We start from the raw sequence: 24348 nt of genomic DNA on the forward strand, positions 1-24348 counted from the left end.
ATACGGTATTTGTTTCTCTCCACCTGACTTACTTCACTGAACACAATGCCCTCAGGGTCCATCTGTGTTGTCCCAAACAGCAAGATTTCATCTTTTTTCATGGCTGAATAATACTCCATTACATGTATATGCTACATCTTTTTCATCCATTCATTGGTGAGGTGTCTCCATACCTTGGCTGTTATAAATAATGCTGCAGTGAACGGAGGGGTACGTGTATCTTTTTGAACTCGTGTTTTCATTCTCTCCGGATGAATACCCAGAAGTGGAATGCTAGATCATATAGCAGTTTTGTTCTTAATTTTTTTGAGGAACCTCCATACTGTTTCTACAGTGGCTGCACCAGTTTGCATTCCCACCAACAGTGCACGGGGGTTCCTTCTTCTCTACATCTTTGCCAAAACTTGTTATTTCTTCTCGTTTTGATTCTAGCCATTGTGACAGGTGTGAGGTGATACCTTCTAGTGGTTTTGATTTGCACGTCCCTGATGACGAGTGATGTTGAACAGCTTTTCGTGTCTATTGGCCATTTGCATGTCTTCGGAAAAACATCTAGTAAGATCCTCTGCCCATTTTTTAATTGGACTGTTTGGTTTTTTGCTATTGAGTTGTATGAGTTCTTTATATATTTTGGATACTAACTCCTTAATCAGATATATGGTTTGCAAATCTCTTCCACCATTCAGTAGGCTGCCTTTTTGTTCTGTTGACGGTTTCCTTTACCGTGCAGAAGCTTTTAGTTTGATGTTGTTCCGCTTGTTCATTTTTACTTTAGGTGCCTTTGATTTTGGTGTCAAATCCAAAAAATCATTGCCAAAACCAGTGTCCATGGTATAGGGTTATTGAAGTCAGAATTGGAAGACTAGTAGTAAGAATCCTGCACGTGCTGCATTTCGAGGACCTGCTGTGTTCCTGAAGTGTAAGGCATCTTGGGCCTTGCCTAGAACTCAGATACCCACCACCGATACTCTCCCTCGGACTGTCCCGTATCACCGTGTAGACTGGCATCAGACCTTGAAAAGTTCATCTTGTCAGATCAGGCTCCTTTTGCAAGTAGTGTGCATCCGTGCTGTCTTCCGTCTACTTTTTCACCCTGGTCTATCCCCGGATTGTGGTGTGGCTGAGCCATGTAACGACAATGTAATATCACTATGGTGTGAACCCTTTTCCTAGCTCCCAGATCTTGCCTGGTACTATACACAACATTTTACAAAGTTAGAGTCCCTCTCTTCAGAGTGCTTCATACTGTTTATTGATGTTAACAGAGATAAAATATTTCCAAGCTCTTAGTAATGATGAAGGTGATTTTCCTGTTTAACTAAGGGCATGTAAATACCTTTAAAATTACTGATGTCCCGTACTTGGCATCTGAGGTATGAGTTGCTAGAGAAACAAAGCAGGGTCATTGCTACGTATGAAAGAAGTCAGAAGTCTACACTCACTAATGCCCTGAGCCAGGGGCTGCCATTTCAGAAAGTAAGGGTCCACATAGTTGAAACCATTTATTGAGGCTTAGGGCTAGGCCCCCTAAATTCTTCGATGGTGATGCATAGGGCCCTCCTGTGTCAGACCCGTAGGCCCCTGTCCTAGTAGACACCCTGAGAGGCGGTGAGATGTTTGAGCCCAAGATGCAAGGCCGGTGTTGGACTAAAAGGCACTGAATGTGATTCAGACCACAAGAAGGCTCTGGAACCTGTATCGCGAATCCATCTGTAGAGGGGCCTGGTGGTCAGGCTTGAAAGGATGTGAGGACCCTTGTGCCCAGAACACATCAGCTGAGAGATGGTGCAGTCTTCCCAGAGTCCCCTGGAAGAAGGGACGTCGAGGCAGCTCAGGTGCCAAGGCAGGCCAACAGAGCCACACGCCTGATGCTGTGTGGGCCTCCTCACAAGCTCTGCCTGGCTGGGTGCCCCTTGAACCCACTGACTGCTGCAGGGGCAGGCAGCAGGGCCCTCTCTCCACTCCACCCCGGGAGAGCCTGCCCGGTTCCTCCCAATTTGTCCACACCCCTCTCGTGGCTCTGGCTCGTCTGTGCTTCAGGTAACAAATTTGTGGAAGTTCAGACAGAAGCAGAGAGGACAGCTATGAATTCAAACCATTCAGTGATGATGTTCTCCAAGTTCAAAAAAAAAAAAAAGCATCCGAAATCTTTTTTTGTGGGACTTCCACGGGTTTGCACCTCTCTTCCCTTCCCCCATCTCTTGAAATCTCAAAAAAAAGGTGGGAGAGGAGAAAAAAATGTAGTAACAAAACAAAAACCAAACCAGCAAGGGCGCTTGTCCTGGTAGCTGGCCATGCATGGCCTCTCCACAGCTTGTGTGAAAGCGGGAGGCAGCGTAGGGCTGTCCTGAGCATTGTTCTAAGGCTTCGCCATCGTGGAGCAGGGCTGAGGCCCGTTGGAGCACAGGGGACCAAGCGAGATGTGGTTTTGCTCTCCGCCTATTTAAAGAAAATGGTGGAAACTTACTTGGGAAACAACAATGTTCTGAGGCCCCTGTCGCAGGAGCCTCCCAGACCAAAAAATAAATACATGGTACTGTGTGTCCTCTCTAAAAGGGATGAAACCATGCGACTGCTGCTGGCCCCAGCCACCCATTTGCTATAAAACAAAGGGCCGTGTTGTGTCTATAAATAGGCTGTGTGATTAACGAGATGGCAGTTGAGTCATCATCGTGATCAGGATTGCGAAGAATGTGGCGAGGGATCTTTGGTTTAAAACACACACACACACACACACACACACACACCACCCCACCCCACCCCACCCCACCCCCGTGGTGTGTGATCGTGCCCCAGCCCCGACACTTTCCGTTCTGGGGGAAACGTGCCGACCTGGGCCCTCACGCCGCCTGGGATCTGTCCGCGTTCATTACTCACCCTTTCACACATTCCCCTTCTCTGAGGCCTGGCACTTCCTTCCATTGTTAGGAAGTTTATTAATAACTAATATAACAATGAGGATGCCAGGATCTGACCTCGCTCCCTACTGAGAGGTGATCTGATCGGCATCAGCCAACTTTACAGTCACGGCTATATTCAGCTCAGAACTCCCTGCTTCGCGCTGCCACAAATCACATTGTCTTTTGGTTTATTTGGATTTTGGGGTCTTCTTCCTTTCTTTCTTGCCCTCACTCTCTCCTCTCCCTGTGTCTCTCTCCAGCCTCTTAAAGGTCTCTATTACCAGCTCCCTGCCCCCTCTGCTTTTGGGTCTAGGGGTGAGCAGGATTCCAGGGGCTTTAACTTTGCTCATAACCTCAGTGCTCTGCAGGCGGACACAGCCCTGCAGGCTCTGGCAGGCCATGTTCCTGCTGGACTGCGTGACCAGGGAGGGCTGAGAGCTCCCTTTCTGTGGAATGGATATTTCTGGGCTTGCTGGAGGAGGATGGGTCAGCATCGAGACCGAGAAGAAGGGACAACGGTTTCCCTTTCTGATCGCATATTGGGTGGGTGGGGGGAGCCTAATTAAGTCATTTATAGTGATACATTTCTGCCCTTGGGTGTTGGTGCTGAAGGAATAGCTCTGCCTGATGAAGAGAACCAGAACAGAGTAACCATGGATAACCTAAGTGAACTCCTCTCCAACGGTGAGATTTTAAACTTTGAAAAATAAGTATCACTGTGACCTCTGCTAGGCACGGCTCTGTTCCCATTTGGGCCAGCCCTCCTGATGTTGCAAGGGAACTAACAGAGTCTGGGAGCTAGAAAGGTAAGCCCCCTCCTTCCACAATATAGGAAAGGGAAATCATACGAGTTACTCAAACAGTAGTTTCAGCTAGAGATTGTTCTTAGTATATTTTTACTAGATGCTGCTGCAAATTTTTATAAGCAACTGTTCAGTCCCTTTCCCCCCAACTATATTTGTCCACTTCACCCATGGGCGAAAGTGCCGCTGGGCAAGAAAACAACCACACAGTAAGGCTGTTCCAGAAATGCCTAGTTTCTGTCAGAGGTGCCGCTTTTCCACAGAGCTTTCACTTCACTACTCTTTGAAGTGAACTGTTTTATTTTTATAATTTCTGAGCCTGATGAGGAGTCGTCCAAGCACGCGTTTTTTTCATGTTAAAAATCACATTTAATTCTCGGAGACGGTCTCCAGAGATCATACATTTATCTCAAAATCAGCAATGTGACCTTATTTTGCAGGGTCTCTTAGGACATCTTTTATGTAAGGAACTCATCATTGAGGATTTGTAAGGGAAATAAATATCTCTTCATCCTAAGGAAGTGTTCAAACCTTTCGCTCATATTTATTCCTGAGGTGTCTGCCAAAACTTTTCCTTACAGCTTTTACAGATCTGCTGGGAATATGCTTCTTCTTCTTCTTCCTCTTCTTTCCCCCCCCCGCCCCCGAAGGCTGAAACAGATAGTCATTTCCTTCCCTTACTTTCAGGACAACAGATTTCTTTCTTCTTTGGGGCACTGTTTGTTTCAAATTTCCCCTCTTTTCAAAGAGGAAAGCACCCCTTCTGTCTTCTGAGATCAGCGGGCTAGTCACCAGTATTGCATCTGTGTAAAAACAGATGAGCCACAGTTCCTGATAACGTGCTCTTCATAGGATGCGTGTTCATATCCGGTGCTGAGTAGCCGAGGGTCTTTGGAAAGATTGGAGCAAATTCTCCATCACAGCTGAATGAGGATATCCTTCCATCTGTTTGCCAGCTGGAGGGGAGCTGCTGTCCGCCCCCCAACCCACCCACCCACCCACCCCACATCCTGCCCCCGGCAACCGGCTGCCCACAGGCTGAAGTCTGGAGTTCCCCAGCTGGGAAGTAAGAAAGTCATGGAGGCTTTTTCTTGGAGGTAGCCAAGCAGGTTTTCACCACATCTCTGCCAGTAGCCTCCACAGCGTCCATACCATAGGATCAGTAGTTCTCTCAGAAGATGTCCAGAAAGGCACTGAAAGCGACTTTTTCAGACTGTTGAGCACATCGGTCAAAAACTCTCTGGCTGTGGCTGGATGGATAGGAATTGTCTTCTTTGAGGTCAGGTTTTTTTCCTCTTCCCCCCCTCCTAAATTTAATTGCTAAATTATTAGTGACCTATTTCTAGAAAATTCTTTGGGTTCAGATTGAAACATAATAATAAAATCGCCAAAACCACAAGATGGTATTTTCAACCTGGTGTCATGGAAACAGGTGGTTACTGAGCAATAACTGGGAAGGTTTCCTAGAGCGCTAATGTGACGCGCTGCTTCCTGGCAGTGAGAAACACGGGGGGCACCTTAGCTGCTCGGCCTGGAGGGGAGCATCAGCTCTCCAGGTGAATTACCTCGTTGGCCCCCAGGTGATGGGTCCCTCCTGTATGCTGTTCCCTCTCTCATTCAGGTGGCATTGCTCATCTCCCACCTCTTCCTGGCAGGCAGCTTTGCATGTCCCCCGCCCCCCCCCCCAACCCCCTCCAGGCTCTCTGAGGGCTGGGCCCACATCTGGTTACCTGTCCCCTCCACCTTGCTCACAGAGACTCAGTCTTCATTGGTTCATCTGAGGAACCCCTCGGCTCCTCCTCCTTCCCTCGGCCTGCATTACAGTGCAATCCACTCGGGATGTAGAAAGAGTCCGGGCATGAAAGGCAGATGCTATTGCACGCTGCACGGTTTTTTACTGTGGCAACCCAGCAGTGACCGAGACAGACAGAAAGTTCCAGCTCCCATGCCCTTTCCATTCTGGGTGCAAAACAGACCAGACAGAGCCACCCAGCTGGAATTCCAGCTCTGCCTCCCTGCGTCCCAGGGACCTCTTCTGTGAAAACAGGGCAATGTTTTCGTGAAGATGATGTGAACTGTGATGTGGCAGCTCCTGTCAGGAGTCTGGGAAAAGCCCCTCCCTCTCCGTTTCCTCCCGAGCATCCTGAGGGGACAGGGCCTGGGGGTCAGTGCCTTCCACCAGCCTGCCGCGCATCTTGCCTGCCCACTAATGCGTCTTTTTACATTACGGGGCTCCCTGGAATTGGGGTGCCAACTGCCCCTAAAGGCCAGACACACCATTTAATACAAAAACTACTGATGCCCACGTGGTACTTACTAGGCTCTCTCTTTGGGCATCTCTGTGGCATCATCGCCCCAACTTCTGAAGAAGTCCTGGGTTCATTCTTGTATTGTAGGGGGAGGAATCTGAGGCTGAGGGAGGTGGGGCCCTGTTGCCAAGTCCCTGCAGCTAGCGCATCGCGGAGCTGGGACACAAGCCCAGACCTGCGGACTCCAAACCACTCACTGGCTTGGAGACTTCTGCCTCGGGAGGTTCTGGGCCTGTGTGTTTTCCAAAGAATATTCACTTCACTCCTTCTGTAAATGGGGTGCTGCTTTAAAACTTTGAACAACAATTATATCTTTCAAAAATGCTCACATCACCTCTGTTTTCTCTTTGGCTCCTGCATGAATCCGTCACGTGTGGACAGCTCTTTCCAAGGAGCACTTGGCTACTGTTTTGCAGTCTTACTCCTCTGTCTGCAGCGGAGAGGTTCCGTCCGTCTTCCTGCTTCATTAATCCCAAAGACAGCTCCGATTAACCTCTTTTTTAGCATCCAAACTTAGACCCATGTGCTTTGGTCTGTTGATGAGATGGAGGGGTAAATCCTTTCAGCCCTGCTTGATAATTAGACATTCCCTTCCAGTTCCAGGCAAACTCTCCCAGTAACTGGGGGTAGGACCAGAGTTGGCAGGGTGCTTGTCTTTTCTGGAAACAAGAATGGTAAAGAAGAGGGAAGTTGACACGGTTATGTAACAATTGTAACATTTGCAGCAAGGACTGCTGGAGCCAAGAGGGAGCTACCTACGTAAGCTGCTTATTAAGCAATACAGTCTCCAAGTTCGGGAGCATCTTGGAGGTTGGTTAATTGGTCATTTTCTGAATGGGGACATCATGGCTCCAAGAGTTCAGTGACCAAAGGAAGGGCTTACACCAATCAATAGCAGATATATGATGGAACCCCAGGTCCCTGCCCTGTCCATCACTGCTCTTCTCAAAGGTAGCGGATTGACATCTTTTTTGATTTCCAAGAGGTGAAACTTACAACCTCAGAGTGGTCTTGTGTGTGCCAAGGCACACACGTGTTCAAATAATCAGAAATGGATAAACCAGAGCAATAGAGAACTTCTATACTTTTCACCAAGTCCAGGTGCTGATGGGAAATGATTTCTCCATCCTACATAATTTCTTATTCACACATTTTTAGTTTGTGAGATTCCTATTGACCTGAGGCCCTTCCCTGATTGGGTTTCTTCCTGGAGTCCCTCTTGGTTAGTTGAGAGTAGCAGTGAATAAGTGCCTCCTGATTCCAGGCCCACTTGCTGGCCTCCCTTGTATGTGTCCACCATGATGGTCCAGGGATGCCTGAGGGCACGCAGGGAGGCAATAGGAAGCTGCCTGGGCATCACACTCAGTCACCTCTTCTTGTGGTCGCCATGTTTGCCTGGTTGCAGGGAACAGCCCCCAGGCTCAGAACCCTTCCCCCCAGTGCCCTGGATTTCCTTTTAAGAAACAAAGGCACTGGGAACCTCTTTTCAAATGCAGTGTTTCAAATGCATAAACAGGTGAATGCAGAGCTGCGCTAGCTTGAGGAGCCTGGAGGGGGGCCCCTGAATCCCTGAATCTCCATGACCCTGTTCCCACCCTCATGTACAGCAGCTCCAAAAGCCTAACTGCAAACTCAGGCATTCAAGAAAGAGTTTGAAAATACTGCCTTTGTGTGCAGAATTGCATAGTGAGGTCTTTTCTTCAGCAACAAGGAGGGGTAGCATCAATGGTTTCTTTCTTTCTAATTCTGCTGTGTGTGTGTTTCACTCCTATTAAATCTACCCTGGATCTGAGGACTGATCTGTTCCAGGCACTGTGATAAGTGTTGTATGTGCATTATCTCATTTAGTCTTTAGGACCAGATTAAGGAGGGCAGGTCATGTGCCCAAGATCACACAAGTAGTGACTGGTGTAGAGTGCATCAAAACCAGGTCTGTTTGCAAATAAATAAATAAAATCTTAAAAGAAAAAGGGGGGGGGCACCTGGGTGGCTCAGTTGGTTAAGCGACTGCCTTCAGCTCAGGTCATGATCCTGGAGTCCCGGGATCGAGTCCCACATTGGGCTCCCTGCTCGGCGGGGGGTCTGCTTCTCCCTCTGATCCTCTTCCCTCTCGTGCTCTCTGTCTCTCATTCTCTCTCTCAAATAAATAAATAAAATCTTTAAAAAAAAAAAAAAAACAGGTCTGTTTGACCTCTGCTCGCCATCCAGTGACCACTAAAAAAACATCTGCATGGCCAGGCCAGGCCAGCTCAGTTACTTGGTAAAAATTTAACTTGGTACCTAGCACTACATTCCTTATGAGGCAATTTCCGGAATAAAGGTATGAACCAGAGCCAGCCAGTATTCATGGTTTCAGATACAGAAAGGGCCTCTTGAGCCATCTACTCTGTCTTATGTGGTTTGGTATTTAGACTATTATAAATAATAATAATTTAAGTAGCACTAATGAGCCCTGTAATTCAACACCAAAGCTTAGAGACCAGATCATCTGAAAATGTTGTGCTTTGCCTCCTGGAGTTGAATGTTCTTGGGATTTCTGCCATTCTTGAACATAGTGAATCCTTAGACTTAACAGATCATCATTTCCTATTGAGAGGTTAGGCAGGGGTGAAAGGGAAAGCAATGAAATTTTCACTTGAGCTAGAAATCCTTTCATCTGCTTGGGTCCAGTTTTCTCCAGTCCTGTTTTTTAGACCTAAAGTCTGACTTCTTCCCCACATTATGTCACATTGTTATTAATGCTTTAGATGGTGGAACAGAGACAACCCCATTAAGTGTTTCTGTGTCTGCTATTTTGATTGGTGACTGTGGCTCAGAGAACCAGATTAAGATGCACAGTGATTGAGCTGTGGGACCTTGGATGGGTGTAAACTAGAGATGGTTGAGGACTGATAGGTACAGGGTAATTGACTTACAGAGGTAGGAAATCTGAGCCATATCAGGAGGGGGGCCTGCAGTATTGTCCATTGATGTGTTGCATGCGGGCTTCATGTCTGACAGCCATGAGGTCACAGGAGCCTTAGTAACATTCAAGCTTTTGTTCGGGTTTGCTACTGAAGTTGGAGTCCTGCAACTAAGCATGATAAAATCCAGGGAAGAGCTACAAAAATTAATAAAAGTTTGGAATGCAGGCTCTATAACTTATAGGTACTCACAGGTACTAGATTTCTTTACCAAGATGAGCTACAGCTTAATCATATCATCCAAGAGTATGACTGATGACATTTATGTGTGTGTTTATTCAAGGTAATATTTATTAGCTACTGTGAAGGCATAAAGATGATACATTCCTGCAGTGATAGATATTCTCTATTTCCAGCTAAGATGGTCTGGGGGAGAAAAAGTAAAAAGCCCAAGTTGGAGTCAAAATGTATGTAGCCGTTGAGACTTATTGAGTATTAGGGTTCTAGGAAGCTAGTTGCGTGGTAAGAGACTGCTCAAAGACTAAGAAGAATAGTGTATTTAGGGGGATGATTTGAGTATAGCAGAGCTTTTTGATGCAAAGGCATAGAAGACCTTTCTAGCCTATCTGAGGATTCTAGGATGCTTTCTTCACCATTGGAAGAGACAAAACATTTGAGTGTGGCAGTTCTGACTGCATTGTTCTCAAGTCTGTCATCTGATCAATGACTTGTCCCAAAAGGTTTCATATGGAAATACAGTTCCTACCTGCCTCTCCCAAAAAAATCCCACTGGAATTTTTCCTGGAATTGCAACAATTCTCTTGTTTAATGCCTAGAGAATGGATACCTCTACAGCATCAAGCTTCCTATCCATGACCATGGTATACCTATTTTTTTTAGGGTTTTTTAATGTTTCTCAGCAGGGTATTATAGTTTTCACTGTAGAGATCTTAAACATCTTTCTCTAGATTTATCCCTAGGTATTTGGTGTTCTTTGATGCTATTGTAAGTGGCATCATCATCCGAACCCCTTGAATGCACACCCATTAACACCCGTCCACTTCCGTGGGTATGAGAAGCAAAGTAATAATCAGCTTCTCCTTTCCCAGGGCATCATTGGCCTTGTCAGAACCCATCAGGGTAAACATGTATAACAGCTTCACTGCTGGAAACCCACTTCAGGATCCAAACGCTGCAGCCCGGAAAGCGTTCTTTTGATCCAACTTAAATTCCTCCAGTTGGCATTCTAGCATATTTTCCTTTTGCGTTTGGTTCACAGTTTGCCTTCCACCACAATTTCATATCTAGCAGTCTGCTGCTTGAATCATCATGCAGATATTTCCCCCCTGAGTGGTAAAATATATAACTTTCATCAGGAGGGAATTTGCTCATGATACAGTGTTAAGTTAAAAAAGATATATATATATATAATGAAAATCAAATTTTATTTTTAAAATATATGTGCTTACCTAAAAAGATCAAAAGAAAATACAAAGCAGTGGTTATCTCTGGGGGACTTATTTATCGACTATTTTTATACAGGTCTCCATTCTCAAAATTTTTATGGCAAACATGCATCATCTTTGAACTAAGCCAAAAATAAGCATTCTTAAATAGAAAAAAAATTATTTGTATTTTTATATTTATATTAAAATTACTGGCCTGAATTTTAACTTTCCCCTTCATTGCATAAAGCGTATTAAGATGTGCTAGTGAAAGTCAAACAGGGGGCGCCTGGGTGGCTCAGTTGGTTAAGCGACTGCCTTTGGCTCAGGTCATGATCCTGGAGTCCTGGGATCGAGTCCCACATCGGGCTCCCGGCTCAGCAGGGAGCCTGCTTCTCCCTCTGACCCTATCCCCTCTCATTCTGTTTCTCTCTCTCTCTCTCTCTCTCTAATAAATAAATAAATAAATAAAATCTTTAAAAAAAAAAAGTCAAACAGGTATGCTACATATCTTCAGATAATCAGGAAAGAGAAACTTCTTTTTCAGGCATGTCAATTTTCCTGCCAGTCCTCTGAGTAGCTGTAAATTCCACTAAGTGCCAAGAATGCGCTCCTCACACCTGGGACTCTGCAGCACCTTGCTTTGTGTCCCCTCCCCTGACTCCTGGGTCGGTGCCACCTCTGGATGTGTGTCCGTCCCCCGTCCGCTGCTCGAGTAACCCCACTGTTTATTGACAGGTTCTCAGGAATCCGATAGCTCTCAGTCGGCCAAGAAAGACATGCTGGCCGCCTTGAAATCCAGGCAGGAAGCACTGGAGGAAACGCTCCGCCAACGGCTGGAGGAACTGAAGAAACTCTGTCTTCGAGAAGCTGTAAGCAGTTCACATTTCGTGTGTATGTGTGTGTGTGTGTGTTCCTCTGTCTTCACATAGTTATAAAGAGCAAAGGTGGGGATCGCACAGAGCACATCAGCAGGAGGCAGGACGGCTCCTGAAGCACGAATGTGGGACTCCCAACCCGTCCCGTGGCCCTGTCATTAACATAGGGGTGGACCTTCATGAAACACGGGAACAGCAGGTGGAGCGGCTCTGCCCAAATCCTTGGTGCGGCCCCACTGGAGACCAAATGACAAGTGTAATGGTGGTCCCTTCCGTGTGCGCGGTGCACCATAGTTTATGAAGCGTCCCCTCCTATGATGTTACCTCCTCAGACATACTGGCTTGTCACCATCTTCCTAAAATTTGTGCCCGAGTTTATTGTCCTGGTGGCTTTTGCTTCTCTTGAGGGCATCTTGAGGATATTTCACATGGATTGGTCTTTGGAAATCCTCTGGAGAAGCCTCAGTGGAGATCAACAAGGAAACCAAGATTTTGCTTGATATATAATCCCCTTTAAAACTCATGATCTGGTGCTTCGCTTTTTTTTTAAAATGAAGTCTTAGCCTAGTGATATTTTTAAATTTTACGCAAAGCAAGGCTTCCTCCAGCCCATGTATACACTGGTCTCGTGTTGCCTTGGGATTTAGACGCTGTGGCCCGCCACTGTCTGTCTGTGCTGGAACATCCACTTCTATCTTCTGTTCATTCCGTGACTGTTAGCATGTTTGAAAAGTTGATTTGTTAATGCAACACAGGTGACTGGGGCGGGGTGTACGCACACGCATGAGCATGTGCTTGCACACGGATACGATGGGGTGGGGGCCCTTGGGAGAGCAGCTATGCTCTGCATAACGTTACAAAGAGCTCTGCAGGTCAACAGTTCAGAATGGGAAGGAAAAGAGGTTCCTGAGCGGAGTTGAAGAGTGTAATCCCCTCCCCCCAAATCCCAGGGCCTTGCCCCAGGAAGAATGAAACAAGGGGCTATAGAATTAGATCGCATTACATTTCAACTTGGCTTAATTAGGCTCTGGGTTGATTTAAACCGGAGCCCGCACAAAGCAGACCCACTTGAGCTCCAATCCACTCCACTGCAAAGCTTTGGAAAGCAGCTGGCCTGGCCAGGGGATGGGATGTGCTCTGAGATACTCTCAATATTAGTCACCTTTTCATAGGGAATATGCTGAAAGCATTGAAAAAATATGGACTTGGGTGTCTGCATTTAATAATTTGTAAAGCCTTGTTTTGTTTTTAATAAAGGAAACTTCCCTAAACCCAGCAGGGAATCCGCATCAGAAAATTGGAGAAACATGTCAAGGCAGGATTAGCATGCATTATAAAGGCCTCCCTGTCTCTCTTGAAATAAAAGCAAAATAAGGAAAACAAAGCTCCCACTTCTTAGAGTGTCGACACCAGAAAACAGAACTTGAGTGGAAGGAGGCACCTCTCTGGGGAAAGGGGCCCTGGGGGCAGACGGCTTCTGTGCTTGCTCAGCCCAGCTCCCGACCCCCCCGGAGTGAAGGGGCGGGATAACTTTCTCAGTAAGTGTTGCGTTCTTTCTCTGGGTCACACCATGCATCCTCAGCTTGGTATGGAGAAGCGACAAGCGCTGTTTGTCCGCTGGGGAGTGAGCTGAGCGTGTGGCTGGATGTAAGCAGTATCAGAACAGAAGGGAGCAGGCCGAGCCCCTCCGCAAGGCAAGAGCGCGTGAGAGTGCTCCTTCCCCTGCGCCTCTTACATGTGAAATCAGATTAAATATGGAGAGTCAAGGGCTTGACTCCAGGACCTTCCAGCGGATGGTGGAAAATTAGGAGCCTCGTGTTTTTAAAGCAGTCGGTTTCAAAACCACAGACACTTTAGAGTTATAAATCAATGGTGTGTTAGTGTTCCCCTCCTTTTTGTAAGTCTCAAAGTAGAAAGGAAAAGTCTTAACGATATAAAATCCTCAGTGTGTTGTGTTATTTATAGACCGGCTTCTAGGGGAGTAGATAAAAATGTTGCAGAATAAACACATAACTACTCTGGAGATATTTGAACCACATTTTTTTAACAGGGAAGAAAACTGCAGAGCATTTCATACTCAATAGTTGGCCATTATGCTCTGAAATGCTTACACTAGGGAGTGAAAAGCCCAAGAGTTCATTTCCTGGTGGCCTGAACACACAACAAGAGAGGCTCAGGAGAGTGAGCGGTGGGTGTGTTTGTGCATGCCAGTTGTTCTCTCTCTCTCTCACACACACACACACGCACACGCACATATGCACACCCCAGTGCATGCACACACCAGCACCCACACATACAGCCTAGTCTCACACACACACCGCACACACATATACACACATTGCCCAGTGTATGTACACATATATCCCAGTACACACACCCTATTGCACTTACACACACCTCAGTGCCCAGATACCCTACTAATACACCCACCCCAGTGCACACACATACACCCATCTCACACCCAGTGCATGCATGCACACACACACCAGTGCATACACATACACAGCCTGGTGCACACTTGTGCACACACACACACGCAGTGTATGGACCCACCCCAGTGTACACACATACACCCATCTCACACCCAGTGCATGCACGCACACACCAGTGCATACACATACACAGCCTGGGACACACTTGTGCACACACACACACGCAGTGTATGGACCCACCCCAGTGCGCACACACACACCCATCTCACACTCAGTGCATGCACACACACACCAGTGCATACACATACACAGCCTGGTGCACACTTGTGCACGCACACACACACGCAGTGTATGGACCCATCCCAGTGTGCACACACACAGCAGTGGGGAAAGGCCAGATCCCTCCTCCTATCTGAAAGTGAGTGAACACCTAGAGTCCGGTGTTTGGGGCTTCCTCACCCACTGCACACTCGCCCTGGGCTGCCCGGCACAGAAGGTATTTGTGCGGACGGACAGGGACCTCTTCCGTGTCGGAGCGGCCCCGTAGGCATTGACTGGGGCTTGGAAACCCAGGGCTGGGCTTTGCCCGTGGCTCTCCCACATGCCTCCGGCCCCTGGAAGTGACTCCGTGAGCTTGATGACTTGGCTCCACTACGTGGATTAGCCACTGACTCAAATCTGATCTTTATTCCCAGACATGATCCCTAATATGGAGCCTCGTTCTAATCCAGAATCACTCCACAGACCGGCGACTGCCGGGGCCATAGTCACTGTGGTGATCCATCAACGAAGTTCACTGTCATCATATTCACACAATTAGATTTCTAAGGGCTGACAATGCACAACGGATCTTTTTTAATGGCCTTGTCAGTAAAACGGATTATCTTTTCAGTTTCTACTGAAACTCTTATTTGTATACATGTAATGTTTTTTAAGCTCAGCCTGCTCCTTGAGCACCTAGCCTGAGTGGAATAATTATTATTTATGTTCAGTTTCTAATTTATGTAATATGCACCTTTCCTGGCTTTGCCATTTAGATACCGCTCCTCCTAAGAACACTCATTTGAAGGACATTTTGAACTTAGATATTTGTGAGGGAATATTTGATGAAGTAGAAACTGGAAAGACCAGAGCTGTCGTGTTGGCTGTGCCCCCTCCTGGCTGTGGGGCCCCACCGGGCACAGAGCAGGCACGGGGGATCACTTGGGAAATTAACAAATGGGTGAGATTCGGGTTTTATGATGAAAGCCAATGGCGATTTTATTTACCCAAAAGAAATTTACTTTGGGAGAAACTTTCCGAAGCACATCTGCTCTGTAAAGAAAGGACTGCTCTCATGCTTTTTTAGAGAAATGAGGGGCGCCTGGGTGGCCCAGTCGGTTAAGCGTCTGCCTTCGGCTCAGGTCGTGATCCCAGGGTCCTGGGATCGAGCCCCACATCGGGCTCCCTGCTCAGCCGGGAGCCTACTTCTCCCTCTCCTTCTCCCCTCCCCCCACTCATGCATGCACTCACTCTCTCTCGCTCTCTCTCAAATCTTAGAAACGAAATTGCATTTCAGGAGCCCTTAGACGTATTGCCAGAGCTGACAATGTCAAGTCTATGCACTGAATCTATGCTTTGAAGCACAGCATGAGCACGCATGCGTCCTAGAAACGGAGTGCGTGCCCTCTTCTGATTTCTGTTCTCGTGCTGTTGCATGTATGCAGGAGCTGACAGGCAAGCTGCCCGTTGAATATCCCTTGGATCCAGGGGAGGAACCACCCATTGTTCGGAGAAGAATCGGGACAGCCTTCAAGCTGGATGAACAGAAAATCCTGCCCAAAGGAGAGGTGTGTCCTTCGTGATGTTGTTGGATTCTCTCACCTTAGCCATATTTGTCCCAAATGTTGGGGCGTCCGGGTTTTCGGTAACAAGGTCTTCATTCTACCCTAATGCCAAAGGCCATTTCCCCTTTCCTCCCCAGTATCTTCCCTTTTCCATTTTAAGTTGGCTGCTCAGTGACTGTGGAGCTCCCCTGGGAGGATTTGTTAGCTTGCATGAGTAGGCGTTTTGATTTCTGTGCAAGTTGTTTGTCTAACATGATAGGCCTGTCACAAGTGACTACGTGAAGCTTGGGAGACCATCCCAGAGACACTCAGGTGCACCTGTCTTATTAACGGCCTCCAGCTCTTTGTTCCTCAGAGCCCAGCCTCTTGTGGGAGGAAACAACCAAAGGAGAAAGGAAACTCGGGTCATGCTGATGGCCTCGAGGATGCCAGTGGCTGGGGAAAGACCGTAGGGCCTGCCCTCAGGGGCCTTCCCTTCACCTTGCTGCTAACTTTGCTGCCAGAGGATGAGCAAGATGCTGGGCCATCCTGATGTCATTTGTCTGCATTTGGAGGAGGCCCTGAAGCATTGCTCATTTGTCCTCTTTGACACTAAATGTGGCTGGGGGCTGGGGCAGGAGAGTCCAGATCTGGGGAGGTGCGGGGACTTGGGTCTCCATCTGGTTAACAAGCTCTCCAGCCTCAGATCAAGAGAGATACGAGGCCGGGCAAACCTTTAGGCCTCAAGGTCACGTCCAGGAAAAGTCTTCCGGGATTTATTCTGAATGAAGTTACGAATTAAAATGCTGTTGACCAGAGGGCTTACAAGGACAGGAATAAAGCCAAGGGGGAAGGGTGGGGAATGCTGTGGCCATGTTGAAATGTACAGTCTCACAAAAGGGATTGAGAGGAGCTGGTGTTCCTGTGTCACAGTCGCCATGGGTGAGTGGGAGCGTGAATTCGGGGTGGGGGACGCACGTGCCCAGCAGCCTACAGCTGGGGACCAGTCTGAGATGGGCCCTCGCAGGGCCCCGGGGGACGGGCGGACTCACCAGAGGCTTCAGCCGCACCTCACGCTCTGCAGTTTTCCTCTTCCGGAAGAGGAGCTTCATAATCCTTACGTCTTGGAGCGGTTGCTAGGATTACATGCGCTGGCGTGGGGGAAGCCCTTAGCTTCCTACCTGACACCTGCCTCGCGCTCAGTGAGCATGGGTTGCTGCGAGCAGAGAGGAGACAGCAGAAGCAAGGGTGAGGGTGGCTGGGATTTAGGAGACCATCAGGTCAAGTACTTTCCAAATCCGGCTGTCACCGGGATTGCCTGAGGAACTTCCACTCTCTTTTGCTGGACAGACAGCTGGACTAAACTTTGAAGAGCAGACCCCACCTTAGCGAGTGCCCACAGCCCTGAGTGCCTTCCCACCAGCAGCTCCTTCCCACTCTCCAGTAAGCGAGGCCTCGCCATCCCCGAGAAGTCTGTGTGCACCCCAGTCTCCCTTACCTGTAAGGGAGCTGCATGTGCTGGTCCAGAGTTGGTGACAGGAAGCACCCCCGAGTCGGCACGAGCGTGTACAGAGCCCCTGTAGGAAGGAAGGGCTCCCCACCCCCAGCTCTGTCACTGCCTCTGTTTCTCCTGGGAATGCACTTGGCTTCCCGGTCCACGCCGCAGGCAGCCATCTGGACAGCCGGGGCTGGCGGCCTTGTGCGTGTCCGTGCCGGGAGCTCGAACTGGTCCTGGGCTCCCACGCTGGGTCAGGTCCCGGGCCAGGGCCCCCCTCAGTGCCCGAGAACAGCTGCGTCTAGCACTGAAGCCTCACAGACCAGCCTTCGTCCCGGTGCCTTGTTGGTTTCAAGACCCCGGGCGGGAACCCATCCCCATGTTCCTCTCCCTCCGGAGAGCAAGCGCAACCAGCGTTCGAAGGATCTGGAAGGAGTTTATGATCTCCGAAGCAGTTCTGTGTAATCTCCACGCTCCCCTCTCCTTCCTGGTCCCTGCTCCCCTCTGGCTTAAGGTGCTCAAACAGAAATGAATCTGGCTAAGGGTGCTGGGCTCGATGGAGGCTCCCAGCCTGGTACGTGCTGCCCGGAGGCAAGCCTTTTTTATGCGGCCGGTAACCGGGAAGATCTGCCCGTTCCCCCAAACACGGTGATGGGTTCCCTCGTGGTTTGGTCCGTTCCTGTCAGATTGTTGCAGAGGTGGGCAGCCTGCAGGCCGTCCCCATTCATCCGCCCAGCCCCGACGGCCACAGCCACATTTCTCCTGGGACCAAAGCTGTTTGAGGGCACATCCACCCATCTGCTCCTTCTGGCCAAAGGCAGGGGTGGAGGCCGCAGGGAGGTGCCCGAGGGGAGGACGGAGAATGCCCTGAAGCAGTCCCAGGAGTGGGGCTGGGCTCCTCCGCCCTCCCATCCGTGCCTCGCCGCCCAGCGCGGCTGCCAGTGGGCAGGTGTGAGTACAGCAGGAGCTTACAGAAAGGGCTTCTGAAAGAGGTCCTGGGGGGCAGGGTACGTCCCAGCACGAAGGGCTCAAAATACGAGAGGCAGAGGACCCATGTGAGCTCCCTGCTGCAAACTCATAGGAGCCCGCTCTGGAAGTAATGGTGCATCCTCAGCCCAAGATGGCAAGGAGTCGCCAACCAAATAGGCTCTGATTTCTGCGAGGGTCTGGTCTTCGTGAACCTTGAGATCAAGGAGATGAAGCCAAGTGACCCCCTGCCTCTGGCCTGCAGCTGGGAAGCTCTGCTTCTGGGTGATGCTGCCCGGTAGCGACCCACATTCATCTCCTGACCCTAACAGGGGCCAAGGGTCTCGAAAGTGGGAGTGCCCAGGGCCTGGCGGGCAGAGATTTCAGGAAAGGGGCCATTGCGGGGCCAGGCAGGATTGGGGCTAGGTACTGGGAGTGCTGGTTTCCTAGTAGGAGAGTCTCCCAAAGAGTAGGGCACGCTGGCCTGGGGGCAGGGGCGGGGAGGACAGTGCCTCCCTTAGCCCCCGGCTCAGTGTCCCCCGAAGTGTCAGCAAGCCCCATCTCTCCCTCCCACAGGAAGCTGAGCTGGAACGCCTGGAACGAGAGTTCGCCATTCAATCCCAGATTACAGAGGCTGCCCGCCGCCTCGCCAGTGACCCCAATGTCAGCAAAAAACTGAAGAAACAAAGGAAAACCTCTTATCTGAATGCACTGAAGAAGCTGCAGGAGATTGAAAATGCCATCAACGAGAACCGCATCAAGTCCGGGAAGAAACCCACGCAGAGGGCTTCCCTGATCATCGCCGGTGAGTGCTAAGCCCGCCCCCCACCCCCACCCCGGGGCCTCACGACCCAGGCCCACCCCGGGGAGCAGGTCCAAAGCTGGCTCCCTGTGGGACCTGAGCAAGCCCTTTAACTACCTTGGGCCTTATCTTTTTTTTTTTTTTTTTAATCAGTAAAGCGAAGCTAATAAGGCCTGATACCAAATGAGAGCAATAAAGGGTACTCAGGTCCACCGAGGAGGTAGATTATACAAGTCAAACTGTCCTGATCTCTACTTGGTCCCCCCTTGGGAGACCTGCAGCCCGAGCTACAGGCTCTTCCCTGCCCTCACCAGGAGCCGGGCTGAGCTCACCGTGCCAGTTCAGCCTTGCTGGAGTTGCCCAGGCTCTGATCTCAGGGACCTGATCGCCCTACCTGTGGGTGGCCGGGGTACACGGCAGGCCAGCACCCCCGCAGAGCCTCTGTCTTCAGACAGACCAGCTCCAAGGCTTCCTGGCCCAGAGCTGAAGCTGGGGAGGATGGGGCCGCCCCACTCTGCTGTCCAGACCCCTGAGCTCAGGTCAGCAGGGGTCAGGAATCTGGGTGATTCTATTTGGTAAACACTAAAAGGAAATACTCCCGAATCCACCAACACCATCAAGTCCTCCAGTGCTTACAATCCTTTTTTTCTATGTTTAGCAGACTCTTTAGAATATATGTCAAGTATTCTTTCATGGTTTATGCGTTTAAAACACCTTGGCTCTAGGAAGACCAAAAGTGGGATAGAGGTTCCCAGGGGCTCGGGGAGGCGGGATGGGGGGTTAGTACTTGATGGGTACTGGTTTTTGTCTGGGAAAATGAAAACATTCTGGAGACGGATGATGGTTGCACAGCAATGCAAATAGACTTAATACCACAGTGGTTAAAACGGTAGATTTTATGTTGTGTATATTTTACCACAATTATATATATTATATATATATAAGTGATATATAACATATAAAATATAATTGTGCAACCTTAGAATGTGGGCTTACTAGGGAAGCCACCCTATACCGGAAACTCCCAGGATGCCAAAGTCAAGGTTCTCTGCCCCGTGGTTGCTCACAGTCCACCAAGCAATACAATTAAAGTGACTCCCGAGTTGAGGAAAACAAGAGAGAGGCCATAAACAAATCCTGTCCCTCTAGGAAATTTGGAATAACCATCTTTCCCCATCCTGCCCCATCGTCCTTGGCCAAGACTTTGTCCTTTTGTCGCCCACTTCCGAACAGAGCTGCAGCGAACCCTTGTCTGTGTGATGCCTCTTTGGGGACATCTTTGTGGCCCTCGAAGGCCCTCGGGGAGTCGCGGCTCTGCGGGAGCATCCAGCATGGTCACCAGAGCCGAGCTTGGGAGGGGCACCTGTCCCTGGCCTGCCCGGCGAGCGCTATTCTGTGAGCCCCACTGCTACGGTCTGTGTTCAAATCTGTGTCTGTCCCCCGACACAGGGTCCCATCCAGGTTTGCAGCCATTTTTTTTTTTTAACTGTTCAAGAATATACCTTCTTTATTTTGCTGCATCCTTGACATCATGTTTCTTCTGTGCCCGAATTAGAGGAATAATTCCAGTTCTCTGTAGTTCCTTAGCCTGGTGTTTTATTTCAAGAGCTAAGACACCAAACGTGGAACTTCAGACCTGGGACCTTTGGCTCCCTTTGCCGGGAGAGCAGACCAACTGCCTAGAAACCACTCCTCCCTAGGTGGGCCTCAGTTTCCCCAGATGTAAAAGAGGGAGGATCATTTGGCTCCCTCTTGGGTGCGTCCTCATGATTAACTAGTATCTATAAAAATAAACCTTGGAGGGAGAGAAGCTGTACTTAGCAGCTTGTTTTCACTAGTAATGACTTGAGAAGTTTATGGAGAAGACATTTATGGCCATAAGAGCAAAGCCAAGTTCCTCACCCTGGTTTTGCGTGTGTAGAATAAAGAGCAGTTAGCTCCCTTCGGTTCAGTTGGAACATGCCCTGAGATTGGGCCGGGACAGTGGAGCGGCTTCACCAGGCCAGGCGGCCTTTATCCTGGATATTAAGCTACTCGGCACTGCCGGGTCCCAGGAAACAAGAGCACAGACAGACAGACAGACAGAGACCCTGGGGCACAGCGCAAGCGTCAGGTGCGGGGGATGTACCAGTGACACCCCCCGCCGCCCCAGGGACTGTCCAAAGAAATGCCAGCCAGCATTTTGATTGTGTTTCATGCGACCTTTCTGATCAGAAGGAGGAGGACATGATGGTCTTAAATGCAGGATTTTTGCAGATTGGGTTTTGTCTGGGGGATGTGTGAAACTCGCGGACTTTTGCTTTTTGTCTTCTCAGATGGAAATATTGCCAGTGAAGACAGTTCCCTCTCAGATGCCCTTGTGCTAGAGGATGGTAGGTTGTTCGTTTCCTGCTTCAGAACTCGGGCCCAGATCAGACGGGCATTAAGCGGTGCGTCGTCGGGCACAGCTTGGTGGAAAGGCAGGAGCCGGGCCCAGGTGGCAGCTGGGTGCTCCGCGAGGCCCTTGTCCCCAGCACTCACTCGAGTGGTTGGGAGTGGGTGGGTTCAAGGTCAACTCATATCTGCTGGAACTTGAGTATCTCCTGTGGCCCAGAGGTAGCGGTTAAGGTGATAGACCGTGAATGGTGTTCTGTGTTGTAGTTGCTAAAACCACATTTGTATCTAAACACTGGGTGCAGTTGCCTTTTGAGTATTCATCATTTCTGGAGGAAGGACGTGGACTTTGGTTGGATCACAAATCAAAGATGGAAGCCTACTAGGAAAGCCTGGGGGTGGCAGGAAGAAAACCAGCCCTCCACATCATCCTGAGAAATCGTGAAGACGAAAGGGAAGATGTCCCTTTAGATTGCTGGTCAGGCCTTGAAACTGTCTTGCTATTTTCCATTAACCTCTGAAAACTCAGCGGTTATCAGGATATTTTCTTGGGGAGTTCTTAGAACCAGTCCCTCATACCTACCCCCCAACACACACACACACACACACACACACACTCACTCACTCACTCACTCACTCACTCACTCCAGGCACAGGACCATCTCTGAGAATGTTCTGTGGGTTTAAGCCAAAACTTGGAAGGCCAGGACATTAATAATACGGAAATATATTAAGCGACAGTTAATTTTTTTTTGCACTTTAGGGAAACCTCATATGGGCAGTGCTAAGAGGCTATTCAGACAGAAAATATAAAACAGTCTACCCAGCACAGAGTCATGATGATCATTGCGAGCCTAATAATAGTGCTATTGATGTGGGGAGAGGCTAGCAGGTTATTTACCCGGAGGTCTTGGCCCTGCTCTTAGCAGTCAGGTCGTAATATTTTTATTATCTGCTTCGTTACACGGGTGGGGATGAGGCCAGGCTGCAGGTGAGCAGGGAGACGTTGTGAGCACGGGAGATCCAGCCCTGGTTCTGGCCTCTGTGGACTGCAGTCTCTCCAAAAGAGGGAACACGGACAGTTGTTGAGATTCCGTTGTGAGAGAAAAGTTGGGGGGGGGAAGGAGCCTGTTGTCGTTAGCTAATGTGGATGCCTCATTGGCGATTAGTCTCCGGAGCCCCAGGCGACCTGAGGGGCATTACTGCCTCACCTGGCCCCCCACTCCCACTGCAGGCTGGCCCCTTCTAGGGGCTCTTGCCTTCACTGATTTGAGGGGCGGACACACTGGGTATCTCCCTCTCCCTTAAGCCCTGCCTCGGCCCTCTCCCGGCCTTGCCCGTTTTGAACCCGGACAGCTGACTGGCTCTCAAACAGGATTTTCATCCTGACGCATCCATGCTTACAAAGTTGCTAAGTCTTCTAATGGCTTTCAGACCAAATCCCCATTCCTCAGCTGGAATCGCAGGCCCCCTGTGAGCTGGGGCACCCTGCTCATCTCTGGGGGGCACAGCAGGTCAGCTGCACTAGCCCCTGACAGGAGCTTCCCCCTCTGTCCCTCCTCCTCCTCACCAGCCACCACCCCAGCTGGACGTGGCCCTGGGCTCTTCCCTTCCTCCTCTCTGCCCGTCCACTGCTGAATCCCCCTCAGCACATAGGGTGGGATAGATCGTGACTCCCCTGAAGGCAAGGAGTAATCTTCCGTTCAGTTGAGATCTGTGGCCTGTCTCCTTCCTGAGGAACCAAAGGCAGGTCCAAGAGGAAAACCACCAGGAACACATTAAAAGACAATAGAGATCTGAGGAAAGCAGAGAGGGTGGACACCCAGAGCCACCAACAGATAATGACACTCAACATGCATACTTTCATTTCTTCTAACAAGTATTTATTGAGCACCTGCTGTGTGCCATCATTCCAGGCACTGAGGTGGTAGAAGTGAACAAAACAGAACCCTCACAGAGCTAAAACTGCTCCAGAGCGAATTAGACGCTTAGGGTCCACGGAAAGACAACTTGGCAGTATAATCAGGGCTCCATTCTGCTGTTTGCTATGAAGCCATCATGCGCTGTGGGTCTTTAATGGAATTCGGGCTCCCCTCGGTCTGTAGCTAATCCAGAGTGAAATTCCTCTCCCCACTGAGTGCCGCTTGAAGTGTCGGTTTGGTTTGTTCTGGTTTGACCTGTCTTGGCAAGTGGGGAAGCCACGGGGTGCTCTCACTGAGCCTGGCAGGGGTGGGTGTGGGCGGAGCGGGGCGGGGCGGGGCTGTCTGGGCCGGTGGGAGGGGCCCTTGCTCAGTTCGTCTCTCTCCATCTCTGCGCAGAAGACTCTCAGGTCACCAGCACACTGTCCCCCTTACAGTCTCCTCACAAGGGACTCCCTCCTCGGCCACCATCACACAACAGGCCCCCCCCTCCCCAGTCCCTGGAGGGACTCCGGCAGATGCACTATCACCGCAACGACTATGACAAGTCCCCCATAAAGCCCAAAATGTGGAGCGAGTCCTCTTTGGATGAGCCTTACGAGAAGGTCAAGAAACGCTCCTCCCACGGCCATTCCAGGTGAGCCGGGTCAGGGAGGCCACAAAAAACAAAAAGCAAAAAAAAAAAAACAAAGGCTGTCCCAAATAGCATCCACAAGTCGCAGAATCGCATCGGGCTGATGCCCGCCCTCCCTCCCCCGGGCGGCGGGTCCGCCGTGCTGCGCTCACAGCGCCCTCTGCTGCTGACCCTGTCGAGGTGCAGCTCGGTCGTGCACAAGGAAAGGGGGTTGGGGCTCACAGTGGGCGTGTCGGCACAGGGATAGGATGTTGTGCAATGACACGCGAGTCAACGAGCAAGTCGGGGGCAGCACTACTCTGCATGGCAAGTGAGAGGCCACTCGTAGGAATCCCAGAGTGGCTCAGAACCCTGCAGCGTCGTCCGCCAAGATTCTGGAGCCAGACAGCTGTCGAGCTAGCTGTGCGTTATCAGCTCATGACTCGGCTGAGATTGCAGAGAGGCGTGTTTGGAAGGCATTTTTGGTCCGTTTCTGTTTTTCTCGTTGCCTTTAATTACGCCCTTTAAAGCTCCCAGTGGCTGTCCAGACAGGTAAATATTTGTCGGCTGGAAACCAGAAACTGTGGTTGAGGGCAGGGACTATGCAGAACAAGGCTGATGAGGATGTTTGTCTCACACTGCCGTGGGGATCGGGCATGGAGACCCCCACCCACTTCTGGGCGGGGGGACAGCTGAGTACCACAG

At 49.8% G+C, this 24348-nt stretch overlaps 1 protein-coding gene across 2 annotated transcripts in view; it reads left to right on the forward strand.

Moving 5' to 3' along the window:
- FRMD4A (FERM domain containing 4A) overlaps positions 1–24348 on the forward strand; it is a 293292-nt gene that overhangs the window by 261461 nt on the left and 7483 nt on the right. For both annotated transcript variants that reach the window (XM_044915543.1, XM_044915542.1), the window contains exons 15-19: positions 11099–11232; positions 15377–15499; positions 18513–18741; positions 21054–21110; positions 23430–23667. In XM_044915543.1, the coding sequence (XP_044771478.1) occupies positions 11099–11232; positions 15377–15499; positions 18513–18741; positions 21054–21110; positions 23430–23667 (781 nt within the window). The remainder of the gene's footprint in view (positions 1–11098; positions 11233–15376; positions 15500–18512; positions 18742–21053; positions 21111–23429; positions 23668–24348) is intronic.

This window comes from Neomonachus schauinslandi, chromosome 5, assembly GCF_002201575.2.
Source record: "Neomonachus schauinslandi chromosome 5, ASM220157v2, whole genome shotgun sequence".
NCBI classification, from domain to species: domain Eukaryota; kingdom Metazoa; phylum Chordata; class Mammalia; order Carnivora; family Phocidae; genus Neomonachus; species Neomonachus schauinslandi.